Below are 21,009 nucleotides of genomic sequence, written 5' to 3'. Positions count from 1 at the left end.
TGCCAAGACTGAAGCTGCTGCCCATACCCCAGGGACATGCTGGGGGGGGGAAGGCCAGTAAATGAGGCCCCTAAAGTCTAGGTTCCCCATTGAAGCCCTGGTCAAAGAACACCGGATATCCCCAGTTGGGTTGGAGTTCCTAACAATCCCTGCCTGAGACTCCTACGTGGACCCAAAGACCCAGGCTTCCCTAGGGAGTACAGCAGGGTGGGGCAGCAACTTTCCCCAGGAGTCTCTTAGTCTCCCCAACCAGCAAGGTCACCACACCTCTTTCCAGATGGCTGGGCATCTCCAGGTCTCACTGCCCTCGCAGGGGCAGAAGTTAGGGGGTAGTCACCTCCCTCCACTGCCAAGAGCAGTCACCATCTAAACATGTTCATGTTACTGGGGTTGCAGAGGGACTCATACCCCGTGCCTGCCTACCCCCCAGAGGAGAAATAGCTATCATCTTTGGAAATAGTGGCAGTATCCCCTGTACATAAAACCAGTTGTGGACATCAAGGAACTAAAGTTACAGTTCAATATATTCCATAGCTGTAAACATTACACACTTTTTATCGAGACAGAAAATGAACCCAAAGGGGAACTCAACACCCGGAGCTGGCCAGCTGGACAGGGGTCACCAGGGCCGGGTGGGAGAAATCAGCACCATGGAGAGTAACAGGAGTGCCTTCCCTATACCCCTAGCTACTCCCCCTTCTCCTTCCCAGTAATTCAGTCTTCCCATGCCTATGCCCATGAGCACTACTCACATGGCCCATTCCAGCTTTTCATTCTTGATGGAGTTATAAAGGGTCTGGGAGAGGGGAAAAGAGAGAGAGAAGAGTTCAATGAAGTCAAAGAAATCTCCATCTACCTCTAGCAATGTGGATGCAGTGAGGGAGCACCTTTTCAGCCAGCAGGGCAAAGTGGGTATTTGATTCACACTTGTTTATAGGATGGGTGAATGAATTGGGGAAGAGTGGGTGGATTATTGTTTAGATGATTGGGTAGACTTAAGGATGAGTGGGTGGATGGGTCGGTAGATTGGTGAATGGGTGGGGAAATGGGTGGGTGAGTATGTATGTAGGTACATGGATGCAGAGTGTTATAGAGGACTGTGTAGAAGTGTATATGTGGGTGATGGATGAATGAGTCAGTGTGTAGGCAGGTAAATGACTGAGTTGCAGGGTGGGTGGGTGGGTGGAAGGATGGATGTATGGGAGAATGAGTAGATGAGTGGATGGGGACATAGGGAGAAGTAGATAGGTGGGTGAAGGGACCGGGATTATTTGATCCCACTAAAAATACACTCTTAACAAGTGCTTCCTGACAGTGAAGAAGATAATTATGGTTAAAAAAAAAAAAAGAGTGATGGAGACAATGTTCATTTTTTAACCTCAAGATTCACTACTCAACTGTACACCTGATATCATCAGGTCCTCCCAACTCACTTTCTAAAACTGAACTCATCATCTATCCCCCAAAAACCTGCTCCTGTTCCTCCACGGTAGAGAACTGATCAGGCTGGAAAGGCCAGAGTTCCACCCTGGTCTTCAGCCTTAAAAGAAAACTAGACTCCCTTAACTCCTGGTGATGTTGAAGGAATGAGTGGGCATTTCCCTGTGGTGATGATAATGGTGGTTGTGGTGAAGATGGTAGTGGTGATAAAGGGTGGTGACGGCGGAGGCAGCTATGGCAGTGGGTGGCAGTTTTGAAGATTACCATGACAGCGATAATCATAGTGGAGCACAAAAACAACTCTCACAAAGCCTACCCCTCTGCCTAACTCAGGGAACACGTAACAATCAAGTGTTGAGCTGGATAGTCTCTACCTCTGTCCCAGAGTCATCACAGTCCTGACCCCATTATTAAGAATCTGGACTACCAGGATTTAGTGGGGCAGAAGCCTCTCTCCTCCCCACCTACCCTGGACACAGCTGGGTGCATAGTTATACCTTCAGCAGGTCTTTGGCAAAGTCTTGGCCATCATTCAGCTGGTCCAAGTTGGCAATAAACTGCTGGCAGGACATCTTCTTGCCAATGTTCTGTAATGGAGAAATGGTTCTGCCTGAGAGTAGGAATGGAGGCTGGTGTGGTCCCCACACCCTGCCCTGCCCGGACAGAAGGGATGAGGCAGAATCATGGGCAGTAATGAAAAAAAAAAAAAACTGCCTGGATTTCCCTTTGTCTCCAAGAGTTTACAAAACTCTTTTTGACACTCAAGATTCTATTTGATCCTCCAGCATTATGAGAGTTTGGGGTTCTCCTCAAATCCAGACGAAGGAGGCAGGTTAGATGAAGTACTGTAACAGCTGACATGTGCCAGGTGCCTAGCATGTTGCAGGTATTGCGCTTGACATGCATTATCTATTTTCTTCTCACAATGAAGAGAAGGTGAGGTGAGTGTTATTATCATCCCCATTCAACAGGTAAGGAAACTGAGGTGCAGGAAGGTGAAGAGACGTGCCCATGATCACACAGCAAGGAAGTAGAAGGGCTGAGTGTGTCTGACACCAAAGCCCGTGCTCTCACCCGCTACTCCATGGTTAAATCTCCCAAGGTCACACAGCACCAGGACTTGAACCCAGGACTCTTGGCTCCTGAGCAGAAGCTCTGTGTATTCCGTCACAACTGTCTCACCCTCTCACCTGTACAGAGGGGCGGCAAGACCTCCAAGAGGTAGGTGAAGTGAGGGAGAGTTTGGTCTTAAAAGAATCAAAAATTAATTTCCACCAACATACATGGGTACCACATGCTGAGCTGCACTGGGACCAAAGGAACCCAAGCAGATGGTTTCACTCCAGGAGGCACAAATAGACAAAGAGCTGGGAATGACTGGACCCCAAAGTTCTGCCTTCTTTTTTAAGTCACTGAGTAGAGGAGGGGCTTCAGCCATCCACACCCAATACCTGAGGTGCATACTTTCAGACTTTCTTTGCAGGGTCCACATTTGAGAAAACTTCACCTTTGTGAAGACAAAGACCATGGAACACCAGATATTTATTGGTATAGGACTTTGTGGATTTAGGTTTGCTATAAGGCAGTGTTTCCCAAGATTCACCTACAGATGGGAATAGGAATCCCCCCTAAAAAGGATTTCGTAATCAAATGAGTTTATTTACATGTTTCATGTGCTTCTGTTTGTTGAGAGTCTCCAAAGAGAGGATTCCATGTACAGTTTCCCAAATGTATTGACCTTAGCACCATTTCAGCAAAGAGAATCTATGAACATCACGTGGGACATTCACACATCACAGAAAATAACTCAGAAAACAATGATATAAAGCTTTATAAGTAGCTGACAAGCAAGAATTTTCTACACCTTTTCCAAAGGGTTAAGAAAAATGATCCTATATGTACCTTAATATAGTATGTTTCATATGTATATTTTACATGTACATATATATACATGTATATAGTCACGTGCACATTCATAATTGAGGAGTATGAAGGCAATGCTGATAATATTGTCTGAGTTCCACACACTCAGTCATCAGTCAGGGGTACAAAATCAAAAAATAACCAGGCAAGATTTCCAATCTGAGTAATGATAGACTATCTTGTTGCAGATGAACCTTCTTATCAGAAACAACTGCTGGTCAGAATACTAATAAAACATCTGTGTGAAGACACTGGAGAAATAGAAGAGCAGTGAGGACTTCAAGGGTAAAGACTGGGCAAAGAAGGGAAGCATGGAGAGATGAGCAGCTTTTATTCGAAGCACTTGTCAATTCTCAAGCCATGCCAAAAGGCTGAGCAACTAAGTGGTCAAGAACAAAAACAAAAACAAAGAACAAAAATTGGAATTCAGGGCCCACCAAATACAAGGAGCCCTGGGAAAGCCCCCAATCATACTTCAACCAAAAAAAGTTGAAATTAAGACAGGAGATACTAAAGGGGGTTCTTCAGACAGAAAGAAAGTTATTGTAAGTGGAAGCATAGAGAAGCAGAAAGGAATGAAAAGCAACAAAAACAGTGGCTAAATCTAAATGAACATTGACAAAGCAATGATAATAAAATTTTCCAGGGAATAAAATATAGAAAAAGATATAATAGTTAAAAGGATGATAACAATAGTATATGAGTTGAGAGGATGATAAAGTATTGTAAGATTATTTCATTCCCCAGCATGTGGTTAAAGTCAGTGATGCATATTGCAAACCACAATAAGAATTCTAGAAGAATTCACAACTAACAAGCTAATGGGGAAGATGAAACTCTACCAAAAAATTAAATAATCCAAAATAGTCAATAAAGGAGAAGAAAAAAGCAACAAGAAGAGATGAGTCAAAGAGAAAAGAAAGAGTACCCTGATATGTTTGAAATCAAATATATCAGTAATTCATTAAATGGTCAAATTAAAAGGCAAAGATTATCAGACTTGATTTTTGTAAAATATATGATACAAGAGACCCCTCTTAAGTACAAGGGAACAGAAATCTTGGAAGCAAAAGGATAGAAACATATTTTCTACTACAGAAGAACTCCAGTATAACTATACTGACAAGTGACAAAATAGACTTGAAGGCAAGAAGCCTTACTACTAATAAAGAAAGATATTTCAAAATGATAAAAGGGTCAATCTACCAGAGGATATAATCATCCTAAATTTGTATGCACCTAATAACATAGTCTCAAAAAATAAAAGACAAAAATGGACAGAACTGAAAAAGAAAGATATTGACAATCTTGGTTGGGAGATTTTAACACTACTCTCTCAGTAACAGGAAGAACAAGAATTCTAAACAATTAATTTGGTAACAATAATCAATTAATTAATGCCAACAAATTAGACAACCTTGATGAAATGAACAAATTCCTAGAAACACTCAAACTACCAGAACTGGCTCAAGCAGAAATAGTAAATCTAAACAGACCTAAAAAGAAATAAAGAGATTGAATCAGTTATCAAAAACCTCACAAAAGGAAAGCTTCACTAGTGAACTTTACCAAACATTTAAAGAAAAATTAACACTAATACTTCTCAAGCTCTTTGCAAAAACTGAAAAAAGAAGCAACACTTCCTAACTCATTCTATAAGGCCAGCATTACCTTGATACCAAAACCAGATAAAGAAATCACAAGAAAATAAAATGATGAACCAATATCCTTTATAAATTTAAATGTAAAAACCCTCAACAAAATACTGGTAAACAGCAGCATATTAAAAGGATTATATACCATGACCAAGTGGAATGTATCCCAGGAATGCTAGGGTGGTTCAACATATAAAACTCTATTAACATAATACACCACATTAACAGAATGAATGGGGGGAAACATGTGATCATTTCAATTGATACAGAAAAAGCAATTGGCAAGATTCAACTTTTTTTCATGATTTAAAAAAAAAACCACTCAACAAACTAGGAATAGAAGAGAACTTCCTCAGTGTGATAAAGGGAATTTATGAAAACCCACAGCTAATGTCATACATCATGGTGAAAGACTGAAAGCATTTCTCCTAAGATCAGGAGAAGGCAAGGATACCCACTTTCCCCATTTCTATTCAATACTGTAGTGGAAGTTTGAACCAGAGCAATTAGAGCCAACACTAAGAAACTCCTAGAAGAAAACATAGGGCTAAATCTTCATGACCTTGTATTTGGCAATGGTTTCTTAGATACGCCAACAAAAGCACACACAACAAAAGAAAAAACAGATAAAGTGGATTGCATCAAAATTAAAAGCTTTTGTGCATCAAAAGACACTGTCAAGAGAGTGAAAAGACAATCCACAGAATGGGAAGATTTTTGTTAACTATATATCTGATAAGGGTACAAAATCCAGAACATATAAAGAACTCTTAGAACTCAACAACAAAAACACAAACAATCCAATTTAAAAATATACATTTCTCCAAAGAAGGTATACAAATGATCAGTAAGTATAAGAAAAGATGCTCAACATTACTAATCATTAGGGAAATTCAGATCAAAACCATTATACGATATAACTTGGCTAATATCAAAAAACAGAAAATATCAAGTGTTGGTAAGGATGTGGAGAAACTAGAAACCTTGTGCACTGCTGGTGGGAATGTAAAATGGTGCAGTCATTATGGAAAACAATATGGCTGTTCCTCAAAAAGTGAAAAATAACATCACCATATGATCCAGCAATCCCACTTCTAGGTATATACTCAAGAGAATTAAAAGCAAAGTCTCAAAGAAATATTTGCACATCCATGTTTACAGCAGCATTATTCACAGTAGCCAAAAGATGGAAGCAACCCAAATGTCCATGAGCAGATGAAAGGATAAACAAAATGTGGCATATACACACAGTGGAATAGTATTCAGTCCTAAAAAGGAAGGAAATTCTGCCACATGCTACAACATGGAGGAACCTTGAGGACATTATGCTAAGTGACATAATCCAGTCACAGAAATATAAATTCTATATGATTCCACTTACATGAGGCATCTAGAGTCATCAAATTCGTAGAGACAAAAAGTAAAATGGTGGTTGCCAACAGCCAGGGGGATCAGGGAATGGGAAGTTGTGCAATGGGTACAGAGTTTCAGTTTGGGAAGATGAAAAAGTTCTGGAGATGGGTTGCACAACAATGTGAATAGACTTAATACTACTGAACTATATACTTTAAAGTGGTGATGATGGTAAATTTTATGTTATGCTTATTTTACCACAATTTTTACCATAATTTTTAATAAAAATTAAAATTTTTTTTTAAAATGGGCAAAGCACTTGAATAGACATTTCACCAAAGAAGATATACAAATGGCCAACAAGCACATGAACAGATACTCAACATCATTGGTCATTAGGGAAATACAGATCAAAACAAAATAAGATACTTCATACTGACTAGAATAGCTATCTCTAAAAAAAAAAAAAAGGAGAAGAAAAGAAAAGAAGTGTTGCAAGAAAGTGAAGAAACTGAAACCCTTATGCAGTGCTAGTGGGAATTTTAAACGGTTTAGCCACTATGAAAACAGTTCCACATTTCCTGAAAAAGTTAAACATGGAATTACCATGTGATGCAGCTGGTCTTCTCTTAGGAATTGAAAACAGGTGTTCAAACAAAAATTGTACACAAATGTTCATAGTAGCACTATTCACAGTACCCAAAAGGTGGAAACAATCCAAATATCCATTAACAGACAAATGGATACACAGAATGTGGCATATTCATGCAATGGAATATTATTTGACCATAAAAAGGAATGAAATACTGACACATGCTATAACATGGATTAACCTTGGAAACATTACACTAAGTAAAAGGAGCCAGAAACAAAAGGCTACATATTGTATGCATCTATTTACATTAAACATTCAGAATAGGCAAATCCATAGAAACAGAGCAAATCAGTCGTTGCCAGGGCCTGGAGGAAGGAGAGACTGAGGAGTGACCGCTAATAGGTACAGGATTTCCTTTAGGGGTGCTGAAAATATTCTGGAACCAGAGAGCAGTGATGGTGCACACTCATCTTTGTTTCAGCTCCGAAGCTCATGGCACAGCTTCTCCCACCATCTCCTCCCTTCTCTCTACTGGCCTCATCCGAGATGCTTCTCCTTCCCTCACCCCAACATTCACTCCATTAACCAGTGTTATTGACTGTACAGCCAAAATGCATTTTTAATTTCTCTCCCTGTCTCCATGTCCAATTCTAACCAGAGCTGCCACCTTCTCTTGTCTGGAGGTTAAAACCACCATCCTCTGACAACCTCCCCTTCCAGCTCACTTTATCATAGGGGCTGAGTGTCCCTACTCTCAGCTAAGGCCACTCTCCACCTATGCTAGGCTGCTCATCTCAAGGAAAGCTTCCATTTTCCCTTCTCTGTCCTGCACCATCAGTTTCTCCTTGCCTGCTTGGTGGATCCTATTGGCATAGACACATGGTCTAGTCAGATTTCAAACAGTCCCTCCTAGACCCCTCCAGCCCCTGGCTTATTTTAAGATCCCACTCAAAGCCAAAGATAGTGAAAGAATTCTCCACAGCCTCCATTTCCTCACCACCTATCCTCATCTCCACCCACTCCAGCCTGGCATTTAGTCCTCGCCAGACCCCACCTAAAGTGCTTTTGTAAAGGTCTCCAATGACCTTGACCATCCAATGATAATGACTCACTGATGGCCATTCCAACCCCAATGGTCATTTCTCTTCTCATCTTTCTTGACCATATGGCAGCCTTTTAGACAGTTGGCCACTCCCTTCTCGTTGAAACACCTTTTTCTCTTGGCTTCTGGGACACCACACAGTCCCGCTTTTCATCCAATCTCCGTGGCTGCATCAAAGCCTCTCCTGCTGCTCTGTTTGGCCTCTAAATAACATCACACCCCAGGATGAGGCCACCAGCCTGCCTCTCTCCCTAAGGCACTCAGCCAGTCTCATGGCTTTTATTCCATCAGGATGGCAGTGACCTCCTCACCCCATCTCTCTCTGGCATCCCAGATTTGTTTATCCCACTGCTTCCTTGGCAACCCCAAATTCATGACCAGTAGGCATCTCAAACACAATGTGTCAAAAATGGGACTCGAATCCCAGCTCTCCCACTCACCACACCCTCCACACACACAGAGGTGTTTCCTTTCCCTCTCAGGAAATAGCACTGCCATCCAGCCAGATGCTGAACCCATCCTTATTCCTCTCTTTCCCTGAGCAGCCCCATCAGCAAGTCCTGTCAGACTCACCCTCAACTGGTCTCCCTCATCAGTCCCTTCTCTCCACGTTCACTGCCCTGTCTGCCCGAGGCAACATCATCTCCCACCTAGCTTCAAACCAGAGCCACTGTGGCAACAGTTTTACTGTCCTCCAAAAGTTAAACAGAGAACAACCATATGACCCAGCAATCCAATCCTAGGTATACACTCAAAACAATCGAAAACAGGTACTCAAACAAAAACTCATGCTAGGTGAAATATGTTAGACAGAGAAAGACAAAAACTGTATGATATCACTCCCATGTGGAACCTAAAAAATACAACAAACTAGTGAATAAAACAAAAAAGAAACAGACTCACAGAGAGCAAACTAGTGGTTACCAGTGGGGAGAGGGAAGGGGCAACATGGGGGGGAGGGTTATTATGGGATTATATGCAATTATGTGTGTGAAAATTTTGAAAACTGTAACTTGCTAAAGAATTCAAAGACTCTTTCATTCAATAAAATAATAAAAATAAATTGTAAAATAATTAAACATTTATATACCAATATTCATAGCAGCACTGTTCACAATAGCCAAAAGATAGAAACCAGTCTTATTGGTCCCTCTGCCTGGAAGGCTTTGTTCTCCATCTTTCCATGGCTGACTCCTGCTGATCCTCCACGTCTCTTCCCCAACCCTGCCTCCTCTGAGAGGCCTTCCCTGACCCCCATCTTACCCCATCACACCCACCTACTTATTCCCTTCACAGACCTATCACTATTTGTAATCACTTGTTTACTTATTTATTTTCTAAATCCTCTAACTAGATGGTAGGCACCCTGAGGCAGAAGTTCTCTTTCCTCCTTGTTTATGGACCACAGAAGGTGCTCAGCTCCTAGAGTCCAAATGCACCTCCTACAGGAAGCCCTCCTGATTCCTCCACTAGAGTGCGCACCTGCTCCCTCTGTCAGCCCCTTTACTGCCTCCCTCTCTGACCAGATCTATTTCTGGGGGCCCTAGCAGGCCCTGCATTCCTGAGATCCCCATCTTCCACCTGGCACTCAGTCTCTGTTGAAGAGCAGCAGAATGAGAAGAGGAAGGGAGGGAGGAAAGCACGAAGCAGGGGATGCCACCTCCACTGGGGCCCTTTGCAAAGCTCACAGTAACTGCCACAACCCAGCCCTGGGCCCAGTGCTTTACAAGTGCTGTCTTCTTAAGTTTCCCAAGAGCTTTACAATGGGGAAACTGAGGTTTAGGGAAACAAGTAACTGGCCCCAGGCCACAAGCTGTCCTGTGGAGAAATGCAAAGGACTCCAACCCAAAACACTTGCTCCTGATCACTGTGCAATACTGCACAGTGAGAAACATGGGTTTTCAACGTCTGTGGGCTGCAAGTGTGAACAATCCTGCCTCACTCACTTCTGATCTATGAAGGTGTTGATGTTTCTCTTGAGCTGCAGGCATTACTGTGGTGCCGTGGGTAGCTAAGGCCCACCAAGCTGGGGGCTACTCTCCACCCGGATTTCACCGAATGCTGCCCTTGTTAGCAGCTCTCAACCGCGGGGAAAGGCATCCAGGGCTTGACACAGAAGTGACTGGGTCCTGAGATGGGCCTCAGCCCTACCAAGCGTGGGGATGGGGAGAGAAGGGGTACTTAACGTTCCTTTTAAGGTGTGCTAGCAACACCTGCTCTCTGTAAACAGTGAGCAGTCTCGGATGAACATCAGCCTGTTAGTGGGTACTAGCTCTGGTGACATTCCCATGGAATACACATGTCTTCTCTCCTATTCCACACTCAGGCTGATGGCCCAGGTGGACATAACCGAAGTTGTCACACAACTCCTCTTTGTGCCGAGGTCACCGAGGACCCTCCCTCCCCAGGCCAGGTGCCCCAGTGTGCCCACACCCACTCAGGCTGCTGTCACATCCTTCATCCTCCAGGGCCTGGGCCTTCGGACTCACCATCATTTAGATTTTAATATTAACAATGAATAATATTAGTATTATTACATAATAATATTCATAATAAGATCCTTACTCAGTGCCAGACCCTGACACTTGGGGATACCTCTCTCAGTCCTCCCCAGGGTGCTAAGAAGGAAATTATTATTCCCACCGCACAGATGTAGAACCTGAGACCCAGAGAAGCGAGTGTCTTGCCCACGGCCACAGAGGTACCACCTGGAGGCAAGAGTAGGAACTGAAGTTGAGCCTGTCCCAGCTCTTTTTTCCACCCTATATGCCCTGGACTTTCCTGGTTAACTCCTGAAGTAGATGTGTGTCCTGCTGTCCCCATGAGTCACTGAAACATCCCCAACCCAACAGAGGGGCTCTGACCACCCCTGGGTGAGCAATGAGGGGGCAGTGATCGGTGGGGCCAGATGGGGTGATGGGGGACACAGAAGGAGATATGAGATGGGGTTCTAGGCTCACAGGGCATGCACACCACCAGCTACACTTACCACCTGAGGGAGGGCAAGAGAGCCCAGTGAGGGGGTCCCCGGAGCAGACAGAGGAAAGAAGAAGGAGGTATTGAGCCACGAGCAGCACTGAGATGCTCACTATACCCACTAACGGGCTGCCTAGGGCACGGACCAGGCACAGGCTCACAGCACTGGGCACCCACCTGTCACTTCTCTGTTTGCCTAGTCAGGGTAGGGGTAACAAGAATGCGTCTTGAGGGCAACCTACCATGTGACCAGAAGGGGCTGCCTGGGGCATGGCACTTCAACAGGGCTGCACTGGGGCTTAGAGCACAAGGGGTAGGAAGAGCATGTGATCTTTTAGCCTGGCACAGACATGGCTAGGAGCACACATCTTATTTAGCACATCCTAAATTCCCTTGTGCTTCAGCTCTTCTTACTGCCCTGTTTGGGCACAGGGCCAGACAGATCTCAGGTGGATAAAACTAGGGTGGGACCAAGTCTAGAAGCCAAGTTGTCCAACTCCCAGATCTGCTAAAGAAACATGGGCCAGTGAGCAGGAGGTCCCAGGAAGGGGGCTGAAGAAAGGGCCAGCTCTTGGATAACTCAGGATGGGTCAGTGAGAGGACACGCCCGCTCTCTGCTCCCCCAACTCACATGTCCATGCAGGTCTGTGTTGAGCAGCATCAGGGCACAGGTGAGCGTATGGATCCCATCTAAATCAGAGATGGTGGTACCCTCAGTGTGAGGACCCAGCTCTTCCCAACCCCAGCCACCCACCTGGCTCCTGACAGAGCCAGCCTAGAGGCCTTGCAGACAGGAAGAGACCGGTCACCTACAAACCTCGGGGCCCAGGGCCTGCGTGATGCTCCCTGCCTCAGCCCCACTATAGCATCAGGGTCACTCGCCTCCCTTCCCTTAGAGGGGACCTGACCACCCTGGACCTGCTCTAGCGCAGATTCCTGCCTCCTGTGGCCAAACTCACCTTGAGCCTTAGACCCAGGAAAGGCTCTGGGTGCCAGGCTATGTCTCCTTCATGGCCTGTGTTTCCTCTAATAACCTGCCTAGTGCCCCAGTTCTTGGGACTCAGGTCCACCCATAGGGCAAGTCCTGCACTTAAGAGGGCCCCAACCCAGACCTCCACCCCAGGACTCCCATTGCACCAACAATCAACACTGTGACAGGGGACCCCTAGAGAAGGAGGACCCAAAGGGCTGAATCTAGGATAGAGGACCTCCAGGCACAGGGAACAATGGGCAGGAGAACTGTCCCTTGTCCAGCAGACAGTCCCCATTCCACTTGCCATAGTTCATTCATTTGTGTTTACTGAGCAGGACAGAAGTGGCAGTGGACCAGGGGGAGAAGGAAGCCAGGGCCTGGCTGGGGGCAGGTGGGCCAGGGGAGCAGGGGGCCTACCTTCCGAAGTGCTGTCATCAGGGTTGCACTGGCAGTACCGGCGGGAGAAGTGCGTAAGGACTCGCTCGCGCTCCTGCGTCTCCCCCATCAGTGGGAAGGCCTTCAGGAAGGTTCTGAAGAGCAATTCAAGGTTGCTGAGGGCCTCCCAGGGCTCCTGAGTCAGTCTGGATCCTCACCTGGGATAGGAGCCCCCCTAGCACACACACACCACACAAACCTGCCCAAGGGGGCCAAGCCCCAGGGCCCAGCCTTTGAGCCCAGGGAGGCACCTTGGCCCCCATGATGGCCTCTGAGTGTGGAGTTTCAGCACTCCTTATCCTTCAGGGCCCTTCTGGAAGTAGGCAGGGGACAGATTGTAAAGAACAGAGACAGACGAACAGCTCAGTGGCAGAACCAGCTCCACTCCTCGCTCCCCCTCCACGCTGGGTCCAGACCATCCACACCTGCTCCTCAGACTGCTCTCCCTCAGTCATTCCTCACTTGATGCACTACCAGCTGAGCCCCAGGCCCACCCCAGCCTCCCTCACTTCCCCCACCCTAAGTCTCAGTGGTCACCAAGTCCCCATGGTTTATTCTTCACCCCCAATCTCAATCCCTCCTCCTCCTCTGCCCCCATCACATGCCCAGGACACCTGCAACAGCCTCCAGACAGGTGAACCCCATGCACCTCCCCCGCACATTCTCCCTGCAGACACTGAGCACTCTTTCTAAACACTCATGCAGTCAGGACTCGCCACTGCCTAAAACCCGTCACTGGCTCCCCAGAGCCTCAGAATAACATCCAAGCTCCTTGAGTCCTGACCTTCCTGACCAACCTACCTCCCTCCTATCCCTCCTACCTCACACCCACCTGCTGCCTCCCCACACTGACTTCACATCCTGGACAGGACAGGCCCTGTCACTGCCTCTGAGCAGGCTGGGCCCCACCTGGAAGGACAGTCCCTCCTCTGCTGGGCAGCTCTGAAACCCTCTCAAGGCCCAATTCAAAGGCCAACAGCTCTCAGGGGTCCCTGACAGAGGAGACCAAAAAAAGAGGGGCTGGGAGATGGGGCTGAGGTCCCTCACCTGAGGCCTAGACATAACCCTTACTGAGAAGGGAAAGTGCAAGCTGAGACAGTTTGGACCTCTGTCCTAGGTTCATGAGACTGGTTTGATCCTAATTTTGCCATGGTTCACTTGGCTCCTGTAATGCCCACATGGCTTTATCCTCTCTCATGCTACTTCTAAGGCACCCTGGGACCTGCGAGCCGCACTGTGGCCAGCCTTTACCCTCAGAGGCTTCCCAAGACATCCAAAACTGCAGACTACTCTCTAATACAGTCCTAACCAATCACTGCTGTACAAAAACACTCCATCTGCCATCTACATTTCCCCCTTCCCCTGTCTCTCCTGTGCCCTCTTTTCTTCCCCACATCTGGCCCCTCCCTCTGCTCCTCACACTCCATTGGACTTTCCAAAACCCATCCCCCATCCCAACCCTAACCTGTCCTGCCTAGGAGCCATCCAGCCCACTTGCTACTTCCCAGATCAGACACTCCTTCCCCGGGGGTTTTCACCAAGCCAACCAAACCCTCAGGCTGCCCCCAGGATCAGCTTTGCTACTGCCCACACTCTCCCCGACCTCGTGGCACCACCAGCTCTTCTATTCTTTCCTCTGTGCTTCTCACACCAATCCTTCCTCCAGCCCCACTGCAAACTTCAGGCCCATCTTCTCCCACCTGATCCTCTTCAGAAGCCCGCACACCTCTGGATCAAAGCAACCAGCACACCAAACACCGCTTTGCAGCCAGCACCTTCTGTGGCCCCTCAGAGCCTATGCAGGCAAGCCTCAATCTGTTAGGCTGGATATACAAGGCCCTCCAGCCCAGCACCCTTGCCTCTGCTTGTGAGCCGACCCACCAAGCACCTTCCCCACCCAATCATCTGGTGTGAACTTCAGACTCAGCTTGGAATAGGGTAGCTTGCAGCCGACCAACACTTCCACTGAGAACAATGAGAAAAGCCATACAGAATACATCTCTCTTAAGCTATCAGAAAACTGCTGATGCAACAAACACCAACAGGACCAAGGATCTGGAGAGAAAAGAAGTGAGGAGACGTAGGCTGATCTGCAGCTGCTTCCTCCCTGGGGGCATTGCTGACCGTGGGCACAGGCAAGAGGCAGAACATTTAGTGGTTTCACGGAGCTGAAGAGACAAACCGGGAGACTTGAGGGGCTGTAAACATTGCCAGTTTTCCCTGTGAGATATTTGCCAAAATATGAAGATGTAAGGGGCAAGATGCTAAAAAGCTAAGCAGAAAGCCTATCTGAGAAGTAGAGGGATTGGCTTTTTTGACAGTCTTGCAGCAATGAGGAGACAAAATTAGGATTCAGGACCCACCAACGGAAGACACCCCGGTGCACACACCGGGCTTCCAGTGGACAGCCCAGCGGCCTTTGCCCTGCGATTGGGGTGAACCCCAAGCCTTATCAAACTTCAGGGCAGTCTCTCCTTGGCTCAGCTCTGGAAGGATTAGGGCTGTACCCCCTGCCCTCCTCTAACTACATAGCAAAGGACAAGGTAAACCCTCTCTGGAGGAACATATAATGAACTATAGATCTGTAATTCTATACAAAATGTATAGCATCTAACAAAAAATTACTAAGCACACAGAGAGACAGGATATATGACAGAAAACCAAGAGAAAAACGACAGAAACAGAGACAGATGTTTCAGATGATGCACATATCAGGGTGTGTAGACAAGGACTTTCAAATAACTACAACTAATTTGTTCAAGAGAAGAGAGGGAAAGATGGAGAAAATAAGTGGAAATAAGTGAAAAGATGAGGAATTCCCCCTCCAAGAGAATTCAAACCTACAAAAAATTGTTTAATAAAATGAAAATTCTAGATCTGAAAAATAAAATAATAGAAAGTTGAAACTCAATAAATGGGTTTAATGGCATATTAGAGAAACAGTAAGTAAATTGGTCAACAGAAAATAACCCGAATGAAGCAGAGAAAAAAAGGATGGAAAATACATTTTTTAAACTACGAGAGACACATGGGAGGTGAAGAGATGTAATGTACATGGACCACCTACCCCTCAACTCAGAGACTGCCACCCCTCCCTGCCAGCGCTCTGGCCTGGGGTCTTCCGGGGGCTCTGCCAACGGGGTCCACCAGACACTGAGCTGCCTCCTCCCATTCCACACCCTCCGCTACTTGGGGTCTGTACCTGCCTTTCCTGAGGGTTACTCCCCGGGTCCAAACACCAACAGGGCCTGAGGTCAAATTCCACTTTGACCATCTCCTCCCTCAAGGACTATGGGGAACTGGCCCATGTTTCTTCATTTGTAAATGGTAGATGCCTACCTTACAGAGGTGTTGCTACAATGCACTCCGCAATTATGTAAAGACCTACAGCCTCTGGCAGACAGGAAGTGCTCAGTACAGGCAAGACCTTTGGACCTTTCCTCTCCTGCATTCCCACCTCCCTATCCTCAGCACCCCACCACCACCCACCACGCAGCAGGCACTCACTGAGTCACTGGACTGCTGCTGTTCTCATGGCTCCTTCCCAAGAGCCTCCCCAGAGAGGTCAAGAGACTTGCCTAAGGCTGCACAGCAAGTTTATAGTAGAGCTGGCGTGAAAATCCAGATATGCAGCTGTACCACCTGTGGGCACTGCCCCATCCCAGCCCTACTGACCTGAGCGCTCGGTCCAGAGTCAGGCCCGAGAAGTCAAAGAAGCTGAGGTACTCCCCGGCCACCAGCCTGCTGAACTCGTTGCTGCCAGGAGAGCAGGGCGTGTCCATTAGAAGCAGGGCACAGCAAACAATGGGGGTATGGGGCAGTGGGCCCACAGGGACTCTGACCCACCCACCCAGACCTGCCCAACTCTCTTATGCCTCCCCTGCTGGCCAGTCAGACTCTGACTCCATTCACCATTGGGCCCGGGGGGTCAGGATGGCTTCCTAGAGGAAGTGATGTCTCATCCAATACCTACAGGACAGTAAGAGCCAGCCAGGTGAAGGGAGCAGGGGGTAGGGTGATACAAAGTGTCCCCAGCAGAGGAAACTCTGTAATATGTCCAAGAAGCTACCAGCAGGGCCATGTGGCCAGAGCCAGAGAGCAGGAATAGGAGCAGCAAGAGACGAGGCAGGGAGGGAACCAGGCCTGAGGGCCAAGGGAAGGATGAGGACTTGATTCGGAAGGGTGTGAAGCAGGGAGGGGGTGACTGAGATGGTCAGATCTGCAATCTGGAACACTACCTGCAGAGTGGAGACCCACTGTGGGGGCTGCAGGAGCTGTCCACAAGAAATGGAAGTGGTGGGGAGGAAGGAGATTCCGGAGGCAGAATCCACAGGACATGGAGATGGGTGGAGTGGGTAGAGGACATGAAGAGAGGGCGGCCCCTGGAGGAGATGTCCGGAGCCAGGAGAACAGGTGAGGCTGGATGCACCCCCGTGAGGGTCGTCAGCCCCTCACTGATTACTAACAACTCAGTGGGAAGGGGGACAAGCCTGTGTGAGAAGAGGGGACACAGAGCAGCCAGAAGAGCCAGCATGGAGAAGCGAGGAGAGCCCCTCTCAGGGTGGGCTGAGGAGAGAGCGAGCCAGTGAAGGAGACAGAAATAGCAGCCAGAGAGGTATGGGTGTGGTGTCCGGAGGCCAAGGAAGAGGGTATTTCAAGACTGGAGTGATGGATTCTTGCTGAAAAAGAAAACAAATTTCCACCTGAACCCAATCAAGCCGGCAGCTTTCCCTCCCGTTTATAGGAACGTGTAAAATGAGGATATGAAATCCAAAATGTGGAAAGTTCTTCCAGACAAATGGGTCCATTTCTTCAACAAATACAAGGCATTAAAAAAAAGGAGGGGGACTGTCAACTGCAGTTGACTGAAAGAGACTTAAGAGACACATTGGCCAAATGTAATGCACGTATCTTGTTTGCATCCTGATTTGAACAAACATTTTTGAGAGAATCAGAGAAAATTAAACACAGACTAAATGTTAGAGATAATAAGGAATTTCTGTTAACTTAGTCAGAAATTATAATGGAATTATTGTAAGTAAAAAAAATCCTTGTCAGTTAGAGACACATACTAAATATTTATGGATCATATGATAGACCATCTGAAATATGCTTTAAAATATTCTAGCAAATGTGAGGGGAAGCTGTGGAGGGAATAGATGAAACAAGAATAGAAAAATATTGATAACTTTGAAGGTGAGTAATGGGTACATGGAGGTTTAAGATGTGAGTTTCCTTGCTTTCGTGTATGCTTCAAATTTTCATAATAAAAAGTTTAATTAAAGAAGAAGAAAGAAGTGGCAAATTTGTCAAAGCTGTAGTAGGGAGAAAGGTCAGGCTTGGTAGCAGCCACCGGATTCGAAGACACCAGGCTACTACTGACCCTGACAATTGGGGCTTTCGAAAGACAGGAGGCAGGGGGCAGAAGCCAGCCTGGAGGCACCGAATGTGCAAAAGGGGAGTGGACAGAGGCCACCCAGGGCAGAAAACAGAATTTTGGCTGTGAAGAGCCTGGGGGAGGAAACATATTTGAAGAAGGATTTTTGTTTCAGATAGAAGAGACAAGCACAATTAAATGCTGATGGGAAAACTTTCATAGGAGATTTCGGAGGCAGAATCCACAGGACATGGATCCACATGTGGATTCTGTGGGATCCACAGGTTCATAGTGGTTGAAGAGACAGAGCAGGGTGGGGATCAAGTACTGAAGCCTCCTGGAGGATGTCATTGGGTTTGGGGGCAACAGCCCAGTGGAAGAGGTGAGGGTGTTAGAGATGTGATTCTCGGGAGGCCTGGGGCAGGAATGCTGTAGAGGAGGTGGGAAGGAGGGGTAAGAGGGGGATGCTCAGGGACCTCCCTGTGGCCTAAGCCCCCAGTCAGCTCCGACTTGGGGTGTAGGGTCCGGACTGCCTCTCTTAGCCGGCCAGCTCTCTGAGGAGGCCTGGGCCGCTTCTGTGCATCTCAATGCCTAACGTGGGTGTTGGGGGCACCCTGGATGGCAAGGCATGAAGGGCAAGGCAGGTGGATGGACGTGCTGGTGGTCAGACCTGCTCAGGACAGGCTGGCTGGCTGATGTCCTCAGTGTCACAGTTCCTGCCTGTCCCCACCCCTCAGGACTCTTGTCTCTTCCCCTACCCTCAGTCCCAAGGCCAGGGCTTGTACTTACTCCATCCCTTCAACTGGTCCCAAGAGACAGTGAGTGGGGCTTAATGAGGCCAGGATCCCCTTCCCCAGCTCCTGGGTCCCAGATTTCCCAGTCCAGGCCCAGGTTCTCCTCCCTCCCTGGCCCCATTAGGGGGGCCACTAACCCCTGCCCGACTGCTCTGTCCTCACTATCTTCCACCAAAGCCCCATAACCACACATCACATCCCACTCCCCAGCCCCTAGAGGCTGCCCCGCCACCACCTCCCCTCCCTGAGAGCGTGGGCCCTCATCCAGGCAGCCCAGAAAGGAAACAGATTTAGGACAAGGCTTGGAATGAGGACAGTGGCAGAAGGAGGATCCCCCAGCACCAGGCACCCTGAGAGAAGTCACCCACACCCCTTTCAGGACGAGGAGGACACCAGGTCTGCCTGGGGTGGGGGGCGGAGATAGAACTCACTTCTTGCCCAGCTGCCGGGCGACGTCGCAGCGCTGGAAGCCCTCCAGGTGGTAGAGGCGGCGTGCCAGCCGGTGGGCAGCTTCACTGACGCCCTGGCCCCCGTTGGCCAGCGCATCTGTGCTGCCAGGCTCTAGCCCCTCTGAGCTGCTCAGCTCTGAGTCTGAGTCCGACAGGCCATCCTTCAGGCTGGGGTCGCTGCAGAGGGAAGGTGGGTGTGGGGAGAAGGGATCAGAGGCCCGGAGTGAAGGCTGGAAGTTCTCCCCAGGCCTCTGAAAATCCCGAGGCCAGACCAGAGAAAGAAGCCCCACTGCACTGGGATGGAATCAAGTCAGACTTTTAGAAAAGCCCTCAAAGGAGATCATTAGATGCTCAGGTCCCTGACCGTGTCTAGGCTGGAAAGGCCTGGAAGGGCAGAATGAAACCTCAGGATGGGAGTGGAAAGTCTGGGTGCAGAGGGTGGGCACAATGACTTCGCGGAGGGCTGTTCAGTCTGGACCTGGGGTTGCCCTAACTTGCTTGGCCTACTCTGGGTCTCAGTTTCCCCATCTGCTCAATGGTGCTCCCACACTGGGCCCTGCCTCACCTGGTCGAGTTCAGCAACTTGTCTGTGTCCTCCTCCTCCTCATCCTCCTCATCCCCACCAGGGCCTGGGGATCCATCTTCATGGAAGCCATTGGGCAAGGCTGTGAGAGACAGGCGGCTGAGGACATTCTCTGAGCGGCTGCTGGAGATGGAGCACCGCAGGGGGCTGCCCAGATCCCCATCACCACCAGCTGCTCCCATGTCCCCTTCGGACCCTATGTCCCCAATGCCCAAGCCAGCCCCTGGCTCAGGGCTATCCCGGGCCCGCTGCTGGATGAGGGGCGTGAGGGGGGCCTCGAAGCTGACGCAGCTGTCACTCTCATCTGTGAGGCTCAGCACATCAAGGGAGTCCAGGCTGCTGTACTGGGTGCCTCGCAGCAGCTCCGACTCCACAATCTTCTCAAACGTGGCACTGAAGCCGTCCCGCACATCTGGCTCTTGGGGGCCACCCAGCCTGTGGGATGCAAGGACCAGTCACCATCCTGCCAGGTGTCCCCCTTACAGGTGCTAGGACAGCATCAATCTATGTCTGCGAGCTCCCTGGGGGCGGGGAGCAGGCACCGATGGTGTCCTGTTTATCCTTTCAACCAACACGTACTGAGCACTAGGTACCAGATGCTGGGCTGGCTATTGGGGCACAGCAGTGAAAGGACAGGCACAGTGCCACCTTCTGTGGCCCCCCATGCATGGCCCACAATAGGCATCATTCATCTAACTGAATGAATATGAGACTCTGGCCCCAGGAAGGTGGCTGGTGGGGAGAGGGTGGAGGGCTGCTCCCTCCAGGCTCCCCTGTCACAGCTAGTGTCACACAAGGTCATAGTTTTGCTCTCCCCACAGCCTGGATGATTCTTAGCTTATGCTGCCCACATTCCAGCTCTCAGGCTTTGCCTTAATGTCCCCTCCTCAGAGAAACAGAGGGAGGAAGACCCACACCACCCCCCACACTGGCCCCTCATTAGTGTCCATCCTCAGGGTACCTCTTCATCTCCTCCCAGCCCCTCTCAGCATGTAATGTTCTGTTTGTTCCCATTTACACCTGTTTCCCAGCCCCCACCAAGTCCCTACACCAAGGCCAGGGAGCACCTGGCATATAGTAGGTCCTCTAAACCTTGCTGAATGGTGCACTGGGTGGCAGCCCCACAGCCCAGTACTCTGCCTGAGCAGAGCTCAGCTGTCACTCTCAACCGTGAGGCTCAGCACATCAAGGGCCCTGTGCTGCCCTGGAGGAGGCCTTTGTGCCAGTGGTTCCCTCTGCCCAAAGTGCTCTCCCCTCAAGCTAAAGCCCTCTTTCACATCCTTTTCTTGCCCTGACCACCCTAATTATAACGGACCTGCCCCCAAACACCTCAGCCCCTTTCTCTAACTTTATT

At 48.4% G+C, this 21,009-nt stretch overlaps 1 protein-coding gene across 5 annotated transcripts in view; it reads right to left on the bottom strand.

The window, feature by feature from the left end:
- PSD2 (pleckstrin and Sec7 domain containing 2) overlaps nucleotides 1–21,009 on the bottom strand; it is a 79,858-nt gene that overhangs the window by 34,940 nt on the left and 23,909 nt on the right. For 4 of the 5 annotated variants that reach the window (XR_004318742.1, XM_032476869.1, XM_032476871.1 and 1 more), the window contains exons 3-9: nucleotides 19,638–20,090; nucleotides 19,055–19,249; nucleotides 16,128–16,208; nucleotides 12,435–12,547; nucleotides 11,676–11,734; nucleotides 1,938–2,027; nucleotides 753–796 (exon numbers count right to left, since the gene is read on the bottom strand). Coding sequence is in view for 4 of the 5 variants with exons in the window: in XM_032476869.1 (XP_032332760.1) it covers nucleotides 753–796; nucleotides 1,938–2,027; nucleotides 11,676–11,734; nucleotides 12,435–12,547; nucleotides 16,128–16,208; nucleotides 19,055–19,249; nucleotides 19,638–20,090 (1,035 nt within the window). In the remaining variant the exon portion in view is untranslated. The remainder of the gene's footprint in view (nucleotides 1–752; nucleotides 797–1,937; nucleotides 2,028–11,675; nucleotides 11,735–12,434; nucleotides 12,548–16,127; nucleotides 16,209–19,054; nucleotides 19,250–19,637; nucleotides 20,091–21,009) is intronic. The other variant, XM_032476870.1, reaches the window with a different exon arrangement.

This window comes from Camelus ferus, chromosome 3 (assembly GCF_009834535.1).
Source record: "Camelus ferus isolate YT-003-E chromosome 3, BCGSAC_Cfer_1.0, whole genome shotgun sequence".
NCBI classification, from domain to species: Eukaryota; Metazoa; Chordata; class Mammalia; order Artiodactyla; family Camelidae; genus Camelus; species Camelus ferus.
Note: the sequence above shows the minus strand (reverse complement) of the source record. Positions and strands in the feature narration are given on the sequence as shown.